This window comes from Zalophus californianus, chromosome 5, assembly GCF_009762305.2.
Source record: "Zalophus californianus isolate mZalCal1 chromosome 5, mZalCal1.pri.v2, whole genome shotgun sequence".
Taxonomy (NCBI): Eukaryota; Metazoa; Chordata; class Mammalia; order Carnivora; family Otariidae; genus Zalophus; species Zalophus californianus.
Genome location: NC_045599.1, coordinates 87,077,542 through 87,094,535, shown reverse-complemented (window position 1 = coordinate 87,094,535; position 16,994 = coordinate 87,077,542). Strand labels below are relative to the sequence as shown.

Below are 16,994 nucleotides of genomic sequence, written 5' to 3'. Positions count from 1 at the left end.
CTCACTAAGCTCATAACAAGATATGGAAGCAACCTAAGTGTCCATCCAGAGATGGATGGATAAAGATGTGACATATGTGTGTTTGTGTGTGTGTGTGTGTGTGTGTGTGTGTGTGTATAAATAAAATGAAATATTACTGAGCCATACAAAGATGGAGAACTTGCCACTTGTGACAACATAGATGGACGTAGAGATTATTATGCTAAGTGAAATAAGTGAGACAGAAAAAGACAAAGACCATATGATTTCAGTTATATGTAAAATCTAAAAATAATTTAAAAAAAAACAAACAGAAACAGAATCATAAATACAGAAAACAAACTGGTGGCTGTGAGAGGAGAGTAGTTTGGAGGGACAGGTGAATTAACTGAAGAGGATTAATAGGTTCAAAGCTCCAGTTATAAAATAAGTCAGTCATGGGGATGAAAGTACAGCAAAGGGAATATAGTCAGTAATATTGCAATAAGTCTGAATGATGACAGATGATAACTATATTTATCATGGTAAGCATAGCAAAATGTATAGAATTGTCATATCAAAGAAACTAATGGTTACCAGAGGGGAGGTGGGGGGGAAGGGTGAAATAGTGATGGGGATTAAGGAGGGCACTTGTCATGATGAGCACCCAGTATCATATGGAAGTGTTGAATCACTATTGTTCACCTGAAATTAATATTACGCTATATGTTAACTAACTGGAATTTAAATAAAAACTTAAAAAATTTTTTTCAAATCACATAAAAATGAAAATTACACAAAGCAGCATAAACAAAGCAAAACTAGGAAAAAACATTCACTTTATCTATCCATCTGTCTATATGATATAGATTACATATAAAGATATATATAGTAAAGATTAAAATTTGAATATATAAAGAGCTCCTACATAATAAGAAAAGAAAAAAACATAAAATTATCATTGCAAAAAGAGCAAAGGATAGAAAAAGGTAATGGATATGATGACCAAGTCACAGAGGATTGAAAATGGCCCATAAATCCAAGAAATATTCATGATATCTTCAGTATTATAATTAGAAAAAGTAAATCAAAACAATGAATTATATTTACCACTTATATTACCCCGCTCCCCCACAAAAAGACTGATATTAGGATTGGTTAGATGCACATGTTGGTAAAAAGGCAAACTCATACTGAGTATCGACAGGACTGTAGACTGATAAAGCCTTGCAATGTAGCAGCATCCATTAAATGTATAAAATGAATATATTCTTTGTCTCATAGAAGCCACTTCTTAGAATGTATCTTAAAGAAATATTTTTACTTGTGTGTAAATATGCCTACAAGGATATTTATGACAATATTATTCATAATTTTTAAAATTGGAAAACATTACACAACTATCTAGAACCTGGATAAATTATAGAACCCATAGTATGAAATAAATGACCCTGAAGCAATGGAAAGAATGAAAAAGATCCATACACACTAAAATGTGGTAGATAGAATTATGGCCCTAAAAAGACTCAATGCTCTAATCTACAGGACGATGAACATGCTATGTAACATGGCAAAGCGAACTTTGCTGATGTAGTTAGGATTACTAATCACTTTGGCCTTAAAATACAGAGATTATCCTGGATTATCCAGATGGGCCCAGTGTAACCGCATGAGCCTTTAAAAGCAGAAGAGGAAGGCAGAAGAGTAGGTCAAAGAGGTCCAAAGCATGAGAAGAATCTGATGCAACACTGCAGGCTCAAAGATGGAGAAGGTCTAGTGTCAAGGCAACTGCAGGGAACTGGATTCTACCAACAAATTCAATGTGCTGGAAGCAGATTCTTCCACAAAGCCTCCAGAAAGAAATGCAGCCCTGCTGATACCCTGATTTTGGAATTGAGAGAATCTAGTTGTGTCATGCCTAACTTCTGAGTGACCAGAACTAGGAGATACACGGGTGCTGTGTCATGCTTTTAAGTTTGTGGTGATTTGTTATGCAGTGATAGCAAACTAATATATAAAAGGAAAGATTTCTAAGACATATTGTTGAGGGAAACAAAATAAGAGAGCAACATGAAAAAAGAAATGTATCTGAGTATACTGTATATTTGTATTTTTACGTGCTGAGATGCCACACGTAGTCTCAACCACAGCTATCATTCCTTCTTTTTGATCATTGATCTGTGTTTGAGCTTGTTTTGCAAGATACAGCAAACAGTTTTGAAAACCTTTGAAAATACTTGTTGTGGCTAATACTTTGAAGTAGCAGAATTGATTTCCTAACATGAAAACCAGGAGAAAAAAAAAAAACAGAAGAATAAAAGGAAGAGCATGAGAACACAGAGTAAGTGCTACACATTAAAAAACAAACCAACCAAAACACTTGTCAGTAAATGAGTGTCTGAAAAGCCTGAAAACCAATGACATTCAAATTTATCCATGTGTCTGGGTCAACTTTTGGACTCCTCATTTACTTTCCCATGGAAACCATGTTTGGGGTTGATTAGATTAAATACATGATGTTAGAAAACTCATGTATCACACACTGATTATGAAGAGTAGGTTGGTCTGGGTGTAACAGGCGGAATGCTAAGAATGACCATTCTGTGGAATTAGCTCCTATATTCAACGCTCTTCCCTGTGAGTGTGGGTGCAATCTATGAATATGATGAGGTAGCATTCCTATGATTATATTAACTTAGATGTCAAAAGGGAGATTATTCGGGTAGGCTTAATCAAATTTCATGTGCCTTTGAAAAGCAGAGAGTTTTCTCTGGCTGGGAGCAGAAAAGAAAACCAGGGCCTTGAAGCACCCTAGCTGGCTTTGAAGATGGGCAACTGCAGGGACCTGGATTCTACCAACATCTCGGCATCTGCCGAGAAATGCAGGCAGCCTTTGGGAGCTCCTGGCTGATAAGCGGTAGGAAACAGGGACCTCAGTCATACAACCACATTGAAGTGAACTTACCCAACAACCTGAACGAGCTTGGGAGTTGGTTCCTCCCAGAGCCTACAGATAAGAGCCCAGCTGACTAACACTTTGGTTTCCACCTTGTGAGACTCTAAGCCAAGAACCCAGTAGAGCCCACTGGACTTCAGTCCTACAGACCTGTGAGAGAATAAGTTGTTTTAAGCTGTTAAATTTGTGGTAATTTGTTAGTCAGTAATAGAAAACTAATATACTGAGTATTTTGCAGTTAGCAAGTAATGGACTAAAGAACACAAACTCTTGGCACACAAGTGCCATGTGTCTCTTAATGACTCCACAGTGGTAGGGGCTAAATATATGCTCAATAAACATTTCTGGTTTGTTTGGTTAGCTGGTGAATGAGTGCATAATTAAATAAATGAAGATCTTTAGTCAGTCAAATCATCCAACAAATATTTACAGAATACCCAATATGTATCAGGAAACATTCCAGACATTGGTGCCGGGTTCCATCTCAGGACACCGAGGATCATGACCTGAGCCCAAGGCAGACACTTAACCCACTGAGTCACCCGGTCGTCCCATATATTCTAGTTTCAAACAAGAATTCAAAGTTCCAGGAACTAGAGTTTCTCATATTGGAAGAATAGAAGGTTATTGAAGTGCCATGAATGAAGGCTCATGGAGACAGAGAGGATCATAAGGTCAGCAAAGAGCCTTTCCAGGCACGACTCTGAGGGTCACACATAGAGGATTGTGAGTCTGATGGGGAGACAGTGGAGGGTTAAGTGGGGAAATGTTATGATACGATGTATGCTTTTCTCTTATAAATCAAGAAGGATCCCAAATGTTCAAGCAAAGTCCTTTAAATATCACAAAGTAAATGTGAGGAAGACTGATGACTACAGAGATGACAAGGCAATAATCTCCAACATGTAGGTGTGCTGTATCAAATTTAGAGCTGAAATTCTTATTATACTTTCCGGTCAACGTATACTGCCGCATAAAGAAAACAAAGACAGTTAAATGTGATTCACCCTTGTCTACATCCCAAGTTATATATGTAAACTATTCATTTTACTGGTGGACATCATTTGCCAATATCATTTTGCAACTTACATATATCATTTTTTTTTAAAGATTCATTCATTCACTTGAGAGAGAATGAAAGAACAAGCGCGAGGTGGGGAGGGAGGCGAGGAGCAGAGGGAGAGGGACAAGCTGACTCCACGCTGAGCAGGGAGTCCAATGGGGGGCTGATTCTACAACCCTGAGATCATGACCTGAGCCGAAACCAAGATGCTTAACTGACTGAGCCACCCAGGCGCCCTGCCACTTATATAGATCTTTTAAAACACTTGGATGTCCTATTAATAAAATCTGAGTTTTGATTATTTTTAAGCATGCAGTGTATAGGTAAGTAGTTCTCTATTTAACCTACCAACTGCTTATAACATAGTAGGCAAAGCCCTGACATTCCAGGAAAATTTTACAGATTGATAATATATAGGGAAGTATTTCCTTGGGAAAAAAAATGAGCAGATCAGGCTCTGTAAACTTTAAGCAAAATAATCTGGAGAAAACACCAAGATTCAGAAACCATGGAAGATTAATATTAAATACACAGCATGTGAAATACATTAGAAATATATCATACGTCTTTCATGAGCTAAAAATAAAGAGGATATAGCACAGAGGGACCTTAAATTACATTTACGAAAGGTAGAATGATAAAGTGGGACACTGGAATGAGGAAGGTATTCTTATCCTAGGTCAAAAAAACATTCTGAAATCACTAATAGTTCCTGAAAATTTCTTTAAAGTAGACAAAAAAGTTAACAAGAATTGTTAGGGTGTCTAGCACTGCCTGCATATATTGCAATGGTATTTACATTTCTTTGAATCTTTGGATGGTGATGCATCTCTGGAATTTACAAGGTAAAGAGAAGTGAGAATAGAAGGAAGGAGGGAGGGAGAGAGGTTGAAAGAAAGAGAGAAAGAAAAACAGATTAAGGGGAAGGTTCCACTTAGATGGACCGGAAATTTGTGTGTAAGTATTTTTCTTTTCTGTTGTCACAATATCTGGGTCTCCAACTGGCATTAATATATTGGAGCAGGTGCTATGGATGAATGATTGTGCCCCCAAGAATTCAAATGTTGAAGTCCTAGTCCTCAGTGTGATGGTATTTGGAGGTGAAGCCTTTGAAGGTAATTAGATCTAAGATCTTGAGGGTGGAGCCCCATGATAGGATTAGTGCCCTTATAAGAAGATGAAGAGACCAGAGCTCACTCTCTTACTCAGGTGAGGATACAGAAAGAAGGCAGCAGTCTGGAAACCCAAAACAGAGCCCTTATCAAAAATCTGACCATGCTGGCACCCTGATCTGGAACTCCCAGCCTCCAGAACTGTGAGAAATAAATGTTTATTGTTTAAGCCACTCAGTCTTTGGTATCCTGTTATAGCAGCCAGAACAGGTTGAGATAGCCGGGACTACTCAACACTTACAAGAAACCGCCTTACCCGCCTGAAACCGAGTGTTCCCATTGGCCCCACTGAGAAATTCTGCATCTCAGTCAAAGTGAGTAAGCTGGACCTTTGTGAACATTCCTCATTCAGGAGCTAAACACTTGAGATGGGATGGAAGACAATGATTAAAATAAGAGAACCGAGTGAACCTTCTGTTTCTATGACCAGTGTAATATACACAGGCTATGATCTAGGCCTATGCCTGTAAGTTAATTTGACATCTTCATTTAATCATGTATTTCTTATTAGGCAGGTAAAAATACTTTGTAAAACTTCTGCAGAATTTGATCTTGAATTATTTAACAATAATAAAATCAAAATTCCATGTTCAAAGAGTAAAATTAACAGAGTATTATAATATTGCCTGAATGCTCTCCTTCTAGAAACAAATAAACAAAAAAATCCCACCTCTTTGAGAGAATTGTTCATGTTTTTCAACACCACTTCTGAATTGGCCATTCCCAAAATAAAAATTCATTTTTATGGGTCAAAGACATTACAAGTAGTACAGTCACACTGTACCGTATAACATAAAATAGGATTTCACTCCCTCAAGGCAGGGCATACTTTAGGTTTGGGCAGAGAACGACTACCAGAGAGCAAGGACATAAATTTCATGGTCGCACCCCATCGTCCAGTAAACAAACAATGGAAGAATAACACAGAAATAGTTAACTAGAGTCTAACCTTAGTCACTCTACTATCCTTGCAGAGAAGCAGATTCACAAAGAAAAGATCACTGCTCACCTTCAAAGCACAGTACTTTGATATTTTCCACACAATCATTCTTTCTTAAAAGGGGACCACTGACAAAGGGATCCTTTCAGCCACAAGTCCTTCCCTTGTAGCCTGTAGTAGGGAGAGGCTGTTGCACGTAAATTATATCAATGTAAAGAAGAGACCGTCCTCCTAGAGACCCCACTGTGGGTGGGAGAATTCTTTGCTCAGCTTTTTTTTTTTTTTCTGAATTTCAGCTTTTCAGAGCATTGAATATCAGAGGAACAGAATACATATATGTGCAATTCGGTGTCACAGGAATGGAAAATAGGCCAAGTTACCGATTAGAGTAAGGTTTGTTTAAAATAAAAAAAGGTATTGTGATAATATGATAATATCCTTCCTCTCATGGCCTGCTTATACACATCTGCTTGGAATAAGCATTTCTAAACATAATTAAAATTTGTTACCTTACTTAAAACTGTATTCCCTTATAGCTTGGATTCCCATCTTTTTCTCTTTCTCTTATTTATATTAGTCTTCATAAGTCATCTACAGAGACAGAAATGACACATGCCTTTCCTGACCTCATAAGGATACTGTGAGTACTTCTCTATTATACATTGTTTCCTTCTTTGTGCTTTTTTTGGATACTGCCAACATTAACTAGACAATATATCCCACCTTTACTTGAGATTATCCAATTCTCCTGCTCTGAAGTCAATGAATCTGTGAATCTCACGCCCTAATCAACAGAAACCTGCCTGAATAACTATGAATGAATCTGTAAAGACTATCATCTGAGGTCACCAAACACGAATCAGATGTCATGTCCATAACACTTCAATGGGCTTTTGAAATAGTGAAAACACTCATCTCAATCCTGAGAAGAAAGATAACTCAGCAGGGAGTCTGCTTCTCTCTCTCCCTCTGCCGCTCCCCCCCCCCCCCCCCGCTTGTGCGCTCTCTTTCTCCCTCTGTCAAATAAATAAATAAAATCTTTTTTTTTTTTAAATAAATAAAATCTTTTAAAAAAAATCCTCTTTGCCTTGTTAATTCTTCCAGGCAGGGACTGTGTCTCATATTTACTTTCTATAGCTCTCCTGGGGACCTACAATGTGTGCTGTGCATAGAGAACACAATCACCCTGGTCTAAAGGCTTTGGCTGGTCTCTTAAAATGTTATTTTTGCTGTTGTTGTTCTATTCATCATTAGTTCTCTAGAGGAGAACGAGAAGGAAACAGGAATGGAAGAAACACAGGTCATTAGAGGAGCTGTGAGACTGGATGGAAGAAAGTGGAATAAAATCTCAGAGAGCAAGTGCGCAGAGGTGAGAAGAGAGTGCTAACGGAAGTGAGAGAGTTTTATGAGACGTTCTTATCAAACGTCTAAATTGCTCATCTGCATGCTCCCTGCTCTAGATTATTTTTCATTATCTCCACATCTTCACATATGTAACATTCACTAATATTGACCGAGAAGATTCAAGGGGAATTCTGGGGTTAATTGGTTAGCGCATTCATTCGTATAGTCACAAATCAGGTCCCTTCAGATGTTTTTCATCTTTTGACTTGACTTTGCCATATCTTCCTAACTAGCCTCACTGCTTTGAGGCTTCATGCTGCTGTCAGGATGATGATCCTGCAGCAAAAGTCCCTCACATCTCCTCATCTGCAGAACCACATGAACCTCTTTTGAAAGTCAGGTAAGCCCCTCAGGATGGGCTCCCCACTTTTCTCAAGCCCAAGTTCTCGCCAGAGCCAAATATCAGCAGTTCATGCCTTTGTACCTTTAGTCTTTTATGTTCCCTAAAAATGTGTGGGAGAAAAGGAGTGTTTCTGGAATTCTATTTCCTTCATACTGGCTACCTATTAAACAACAATTTTTCTTTTAAAACCCAACTCAGATATAACTTCCTCTGGCAAGATTTTTCTGACTCAGTTTCTCTCTAGATATATTGAATAGCTTTCACATTCTCTAATCTGCAAAATGCATCAATAGATGCATATATGTTACTTTATAGCCCTTGTGCTTACATGTCTATCTGCCCCATAAACTAGTAAGCTTCTTAATATATATTCCTAGAATTGTGATTTTTCCAGAACTCAAGAGAGAGAAAGCCACTTAGACGGAATCTGACAAAATTTTGATATCATTATTATCACTGCTGATAATGATGTACAGAAACGTCTAATGAGAAAGATACTCTCCCTCCCAGGAATTATTTTTAGATTTCCAGCTTCCTAATATTGAGCTATAATTTTCAGGATACAGATTATTTTTGTTCCAAACTTCTTTTCTGATAAAATATCTATGCTCTGACTGAGCTGCTACTCTACTTTATTCTGTGTTATAAATCAAAATATTAGAACATTAATAGAACTGTTTGTTATTTATTTTCTGGTAATTGTGATTTCTCAATTCTTAGTAAGAATGTATAACTACTTTTATTTTTACTGGTAAATTATCATTATAGTGTTTCAGTGCTTTGAGCCTTGCATTAAAATCCATCCCCCAGAGATCAGTGTTCAAATGTGAGTAACAAGAGCCAAATCCCCCCCAGAAAGAAATAGAAATAGCATGGGAACTGACATATTTAAAACAAACCACAAAGAACCCCACATTTTCTGTTCCAGTGCCTCATTACTTAATTGAAGTCTCAGAATCTTTTTACTGACAATAAGTGGACCCAAGCGGGAACTAGATTCACAAAAACGAAGAACATGTATCAGAAGCAAGCTTGCTACTGTTAATAACCTTATACCTCATGATTGATCAGTGTGTGGGTGTGTTTTTGATATTCAGTGAAATTCAGTTTTTAGAAATTTGTGGGACGAGAATCTTTTTACGCCCTTTGTGTTATGTTTCAAAGGATGGAAAATTATACAACTTGTTCTGACCACAGAATTGTTATTAGCATATACTTAAAAGTTTTTTCAAGAAGTTCAGTATCTTATTGCTTCAAGTAACAGGATTTACAATTTAAAGTGGCAAAAATATTGAGAAACTTATTATCCTCATTCTATGAGGTATCAAGCAAGAGGAGAATTCCAATGGTGTGTACTTTTTTCTTGGCTTTCTTCAACACAGCTATGTTTTTCTTCTTAATTACAAGACAGAAAAAGCAGTTTCCTGCATCGTGTGCAGACCTGACTATGCCAGTGAAAAAGAGAAATGACCTTCCCTCTCTTGGGTCTCCTTTTATTGAGAAGAAGTTTCCCCAGAACCCACAGGCAGACTGCCCATCAGAGCTCACCGATGAGGATCGGGTCATATGCCCTTGCCTAACCTCAAGGGAGGCTGGGAAAAAACGTTCTGACATCTTCCATCTTTATAAAGGTCCATCAACTCTGCCAACAGAGAATGAGAGATCAGGTGGAAGATGGTTTAAATGTATCAAATAATATAAAGTTGATAATGTATGTATTGCCCATTAAACCTATAAATGTTATCAAGCAGAGTACTTGGTATTAAATATAGACAGTAATTCATTTCAATGCTGCTGTACTTGTTTTGATTTCACTGACTTCTAGACCCATTTAATGCACATTAGTAAAGACTGAACGTTTTAGAAGACTATGAATAGCAACAGGAACTTCGAGAATTTATTTTTGTTTTTAAATAAATTCCTGTACCATTTATTAAGTTATTGGCTCTCAACTGTAAATCACCCTTCTGTAGTCCACTTTGTGAAGCTGAGACTTAGAAGCCACTTTTCCTCCTCCTGCTGGCTTCCTGTTCGGCTCTGCCATTAGAGGGCACTAAGGAGAGAGTGGAAGGCTGGAAGAGGGTGAAGGGACTTGCTCAGTCCCATGTGCTTTCTGTGCCTATCTTTCCGCTTGCTATTCCAACACACCCTAAAGACACGTTTTCACCCTGCAGTGCAGATCATTCTGGTAGCAGCTGCTGATTGCAGTTTTTCCAAAAATGCTCACAGAACCAACCAGTGTCCCCCTTTGGCAACACCAGCACTAGCTGGCTAGAACACCATCCTCACCAATGAGCTCAAAGGTCTGAGTGCCAGCTTCGGGGGCAATTCCTTTAGGTCACAGACTAGACACCAGCACCAGCCAAGCAGTGCGCCTTCATCACACCTCCTTTTAAATGTCTAAGTTTTAATCCTCTCCCACTCTTTGTTTTGTTCCCCTCAGTCTGAGGGGAGGCTGCTTCTTTGCAGGTACTACCTCCATGGTACCCTTAGTTTAGTATTCCCCTTTTGCCTTTCCAGTTCTTCAGTATCTAGTCATCAATTCTTTACCAACTGACTCTTTAATATGGTAAATCTGTTCTTTTTTAGGCAAAGCTACAGGTTTTAAAAAATGTTTACCAAAAGAAGCCTGTACTATTTAATTTTTTCCTGCGTCTTTATAATCATGTCCACATCCTATTTTACTTCAACGTTGAGATGCCATATTGGTTTCCATAACATTCAAGGGTGGGATGCTTTTGTTTGTAACTCTTCACCCCCATTATCAAAATTCTAACCCAAAATCTATGTGCTAGGGTAGCAGACATATTTAAGTTCTTTAACCATTTCCTTCTATATTATTAAATTCAATATATACTCTGTATGTACAAGTTTCTCCAGGCTCTCAAGTCATGATTTTGAAATTCAGACATACCTAAGCGAGCTGTGGCTAGCAAAAGATGGAAAGTGGCATCAGGAGTGGAGTGGAGAAAAAAGGGAGATAATGATTTTTCTGGAAACAGGAACAGTAGGATATCCAGGGGGCAAGAAAAGGTCAGGAGGTGGTGGCAATGGTAAGAGATGTCAGAGGTGATGGAATTCCCTGGTTATCTTTTTAAGTAAATGGAAAAGGAGGGCTTCAAGTTTAGCATTGTGCTTTATGACAGATGAGGACATGATGACCCTTTCAGAATGTCCAGATTGACTTAGACCATCTAGTTTGGGACTACCTGGAATTCATTTCAGGAGGATAGAATACTCAAGAAAGCTTAATGATCTACCCTCAAAGACTAACTGTATGAATTCAAACTCAAAGAGGGAAACATCTTTCAAATTCACTTTAAAAGCTTTCAAAAATTCTATTTAAGCTAAAAAACAGAAGGAGCAAGATTATAGTCAGACAAATACTGTGAAATATTTGGGGCAAGAATTAGGGTGAAGTGGGGAGGAAGGGAAGGATTGCCAGATTTGTTACCTAAGGGGTATAATTATCCCCACAATGTATTTCCCAAGAACTTTTCAATCTTTAAGTTCTCTGCGTCTGTGCTTTCAAAAGCCAGCCTAGATATAGTCTTCTAAGTGTGTGATCCAGAGGAAATGTGAGATGTATCACTGATTACTTTGAGTTCCCAACTGTCCTATTTTTATAGCTATCTATAGCTATGTAGTTGACAATAAACTATTTCATAAATGTCAGCCACTTCCCACAAGTTTTAAATTGCTTGCTTTCTACCTGTGGAAACACTTAGGGAAATGACTTTAATTTTTTCCCCTCTAAGTTAATCCTTAGTTGTAGCAATCAGAGAAAATTTGATTTTTATAAAACTTCTTGAATGTGGTAATTTACTTTTATTGTTTTGCTCTTATTTATTTCTCTTTTCTCTTTTATTATTTGTTTTAAGTTTTTTTTAAATTCTAGTTTGTTAACATACAGTGTAATATCAGTTGCAGGTGTACAATATAGTGATTCAACACTTCCATACATCACCTGGTGCTCATCACAGCAAGTGAACTCTTCAGCCCCTTCACCTTTTTCCCCAGCCCCTCAACCACCCCCTTCCCCTCTGGTAACCATCAGTTTGTTCTCTAGAGTTAAGAGTCTGTTTCTCCATTTGCCTCTCTCTCCTTTCTTTCCCTTTGCTCAGTAACCTACTTATTAAACTGAAACTTTCTGAGTAGGTAGAACAACAAATTTTTTTGTTTTAAATTGAGGATTACCGGTAGACTAATCAAGCCATCTTTGCAAATCTGGAATAGAGTTGAAGTCTATCTAGTCCCTCTTTTCTATGTGGGGTACCCCTATCTGGGGCATCCCTGTTGGGGGCCCCTTTATTCCTTAATTAGTGTAACTCCAATAGGTAGAAAAGTCTGATGCTCAAAGAATTCATTTCTCATTCACTGAATGAGGACAGAGTTCTCCCAGTCAGCTACCTGAGGTATCACTAAATTGAAGCATGCCCACTGTGATAAGCCAAAAGAATCAAGAGCTGACCTAAATGGATGGAGGTAACCAGAGAAAACATAAAGAAGAAGGTGCATTTTGAATGACGGGAAAATAATTAAATGATAGTAAGGGAGCAGAAAATAATCTCATGAATGGGAACAAGTTATAAAAAAAGCTTTGTTTCATATGAAATAAGAAAAATGATAGGAAGGACGTTTCACTAAATGTATCAGTATCTGGAAAGACAAAACGGAATAGTGACTTCCTATTTTGATAAATTTTCAGTTACTTATTTGGTAAATATTGAGCAGTGACTATTGTCAGTTGTTTTTGATTTTAGTACTTAGCTGGGGAGTAGACATCTATGTATAGATTTACAACATCTAATATATCTTTACATGGATGTACTGAGTCTGAAGTTGCTTATCCTTTTGCCTCTCGTTTGAACATTGCTAAGACTTCCATTGCCTTATCTTATCTAGTGTTTTCCACAACTCTGTTAGGTTGAATATTATGCCTATTTTCCATGAGGAAACTGAGGCTCAAAAGTGTTTAGTGACTGGGGCCAAGCTCACATATCCAGAAACTGAACCCAGCTCTTTTTGACTCCCAAAGTACTCTGAACTGTTACACCAGCTGCCTGCCTAAAGTGATGATGGGGCACTGCCAGCAAGTTTACTTAACTAGATAATCTATTGCATGTGGTAATGAGGAATGAAGTTTTTAAATGGGTATTTAAGAAAGGCATAAAACTGCCATTATTGAACTCAGAAGTGACAAGATGAAAACAGAGACTGCAAAAAATAATTCTAGACTTTTATCTTGAAGGACAGGAACTGGAAGCAACTAGGAAGTGATTCTGTTTTGTTCGGTTGGTTGGTTTTGTTTAATAAAGCACATCATGAGCATTCATAGCATGGTAAGGAGCAGGACTAGGTTCATGGGCAGTAGAAGGAAGACCCAACTGAAGTTGGGAAGGTGGATGTGAGGCGAGAAGGTAATGGAAGAGTCAAAAATCATTCCCAAATTGGCAAGCTTAGGAAACCAGGTATGGTAACTATACTGTGTTTGATGAAAACTCTGGAATGGAGTGGTTATTTTGGGTATGTAAGAGGATGGATTTGAAATTCAATATTCATATAATCAGGAGCCACACTGTGAATTTAGAGTAAAATTCCAGGGCAGCCTCTCCAGCTTTTCCCTACCCCCAATTCAAATTTTTTATACCCCACCAGAGCAAAAAGACCAAAACGCTTTTATAGGAAGGAATAATTTGGAAAGACTGGGCTATAAAGCCAATTGAACTTGGTGTTGATAGCTCAATCATGGATTTGGTTAGACCATAGATTTGCTATCTCTAGCAGTCCTATACAGATTGCAGAGACTGTGTTTTCCTTTTCATCAATGATAGATAAGCTGGTTAGATGTCAGAGTCCCTCCTTTCCTTCCTTCTTCTCTCCCTCCCTCCCTTGCCTCTTCCCTCCTTCCTGGTTTGGTTGGGGGTAAAATTCACAGGACATGTGCTTTTGTCACTGTGGCTAGTTTCTCAAGATACTGAATGATGATTTTAGTTATGTAACTGACTCTAAACAATAGAATATATCTTAATTCTGATATATTTTATAGATTTGTCTCTTTAACCTGAACAAACATTTCCCCTCGGGCTTCATCCCGTTTTTGTTCTGACTTTGAATTTGTTCTGACTTCATATTCAATAAATGAGTCACCCAAGTGTTCCAGTACATATTAGACAACCATTAAATATATGGGAAGGTTTTCACTAGTGGAGTCTGTTTTATCTAGGCAAATTTTTCCTTATTAATTCAATCCAACAAGCTTCTCAAAATTATATGTTTGTGTAAATATGGGTGCAGTTTCCATCATTAACTTCCAACACTTTATTCTCCTTAAAAACATTAACTTATATTTCTTCCTTAAAAAATAAAACTGTCAGAATTTTTCACTTGAATTCCCTTATTTCTTGTCTTGAAAGAAAAATCAATAACCTCTATGCTCCCAGATCTATATTTCTCACATTCCACCTTCCTTCACTTCCCTGCCAAACAACAAAAACAATAGAGAAACAAACTCAAGAAATAGAAAGAAAGAAAGAGAGAAGAATGACTATAAGCCCCAAAGTCTGATTACATAATGGGAAATTATTTTAACAGACTTATGGCATTATATAGGAGGACTGCATCTTCCAGAGTTTGAGCAATCAAGAGAAAATATAAATGTATTCAACATACTGTCTACAAAGTATTTCTTACTGTTTTGCTGTAACATTTTGCTGTAAATGTTTTGACTGGTCACAGACATACACTTGTTATGGAATGATTCTGTACAAGTAAAAGGGTACCAAGAGTTATGCTATTGCTGTCAATTCATACTTACAGCAACTGCCTCCAGGATTTGTTTAACAGCATCTGCAGCATCTCGTTCACTATAATATCCCTTCTCCACAATCCTAAAAAAAACAAACAAACCAGGAAATTCTTCTCAGACACATGTGTTCAGGGGAGTGGATGTTTTTAAAAGAAGTTAACTGAATTAATGTTAAGGAAGATGCATCTAAACAATTGCAACCTGCTGGCACAACACCGGGCGGGGGGGGGGGGGGGCGCGGAAATAGTTCCATAAACTGACACTCTAGCAATCTTGGGTTTCTTTAGGAAAATGAAACACATTTATTTTGCCTAGGCTTGAACTGTCCATCCTATTTGAGGACAAAAAAACTCTTCTTAAACTCTGTACTGAGAATCGTGTTAAATATATACCAAGTAGACAACATACCATGAACCATCCCATGTAATTGTTACACGGCTTCAATGATTATTAACTCATGGCCAGTGTTGTTTTAGCTATCCAATCAATTATTTCCCATCCTTTTTATTTTAAACCAAATATCAGGCATCACATAATTCCATTCATAAATAAGGAGTTGTCTCTAAAAATATAAAGGACTTTTTAAAACTCATAACTAAAATGCCATTATCATACCTATAAATTACAATTCCTTAATATTTTCAAATACACAGTGTTTCAAATTTCCAATTGTCTTGGACATGTTGACATTTGTTTGAATCCGCATCCAAATAAGGTCCATACAATTTGACTAGTACTTGTGTCTCTTAATATCCTTTTACCTGGAGCTCCTTGCTCCTCCCCCCCGCCCCGCCCCTCTCCTCTCTCTCCATCTGGCTTTCTATTCCAAATAAATGACCTGTTCTTTTTGCATGGATGTGGACAAGGAAACTTTCTTTTCCTTTAAGGAATCTTTCTTTTAACTTAAGTTTTTTCCATTTTAATTTCAGGAATGTTTTCCTGAGTTAGAATGCTTTGTATTTGTTTTCTTCTATCGCTTTGGTTTTCTTTTTTGGGGTGTGCAATTATACACATCATGAGGGTTTTTTACTTTTGACTTATATTGTTCTTTCTTCTATGATTTTCTTAATTTTAGTATTAAGTAATACTAACTTTAATATTGTGTAGATCATGTTATACTTTCATTTGTTTTGTGGGCGCATCCTCCTGACATGCTGATTTTCTGTGCTTTTATAATCATTTTTATTGCAATTAATGGAGACACCTGTCTGTTGCTTATTTTTAAGCAAAGTTGGTTTTCTTAATCATTTTGATAGCGTGATAGGTAAGGCTATCTTTTCTAGTTTCATGGCCCTTGACTGATTGTTTTCATGAAGCATTCAAAATTATGACCTCATACTTGCTGAGATCTCATCTCTTCTATCTGGAACTTCATTCCCTTTCCTCCACACATCTCTGCTCTGGTTACTGGAGTCTCTTCTCAGCAGTTTCTCCTAATGTACAAAGGGGGCTTCGGATATTAGTTTCAGGAGTTCATAGGGCCTAGACTGCATTAGTCTCTTCAGACCTTACTGTGGGTGCAGCCCCTGTGCTTCTCAGAAATTTGGATGGCAAAGAGCCCTCACAATTTCACCTGTTCTTGTATTGGCCCACTCTTCTCAATGATTTGGAGGCTTTGGAGATTTGAGTGTTCTCCTATTCTTAGGTTCATCAATGTCCTCTTGCTTCCTCTAATATAGATGCTAATACCATGAGGCTCTTGCATTTGTCATTAGTTTGTCCTCATTCACTTGTTTTCTAGGCTTCATGGGGAAGCCTTTTCACCGGTTTTGTTATATTGTCTGTGAGTTTTTTGTTTTTCTGTCCTATATAGGGATATTTGGGAAGACTGGAAAACCACACTGTTGCTGTTTCTTTCTTCCCAAAATTTCAACAGAAAACACATTTTTGATAGCACTAAAGATTACCAACTTGCATAAGATGTTTTCAGCTGACAAAAGGTTTATGGTGAAGACATGTTTGAAAAAGGTCAATTCAAAACATGTAGAGACAAAACTTCAACATTTTTTATAGTCTTGCACTGAAATTTTTTAGAGTGTTAATATCTTATATAGCATATTTATTTTTCAGAAAGTATCTTCCTTTCTCTTTTTTTTAATGTTGTGGTAAGAAGTTCTAAGTTCTTGAAGTAGCTGGTATTAAAAGCTGGAATTAAAAATCTATAAAATCTTCCCAAAATAGGGGATGGATGATGAGGAAAAGCAGAAAAAACATATATAAAATAAATAATATATAAGAAGATACTTAATGACCATAATTATCAAGATTCAAAAAAATTATGTTGATGCAAAAATTGCAATTATTTTTTCCATTCAATTATTCAGAACATTGTCAAGAAACACAAACTCAT

The 16,994-nt window shown here is 37.2% G+C and overlaps 1 protein-coding gene across 2 annotated transcripts in view; it reads right to left on the bottom strand.

Moving 5' to 3' along the window:
• CAMK4 (calcium/calmodulin dependent protein kinase IV) overlaps positions 1–16,994 on the bottom strand; it is a 310,888-nt gene that overhangs the window by 56,747 nt on the left and 237,147 nt on the right. For both annotated transcript variants that reach the window (XM_027606844.2, XM_027606843.2), the window contains one exon: positions 14,654–14,726. In XM_027606844.2, coding sequence (XP_027462645.1) covers positions 14,654–14,726 — 73 coding nt within the window. The remainder of the gene's footprint in view (positions 1–14,653; positions 14,727–16,994) is intronic.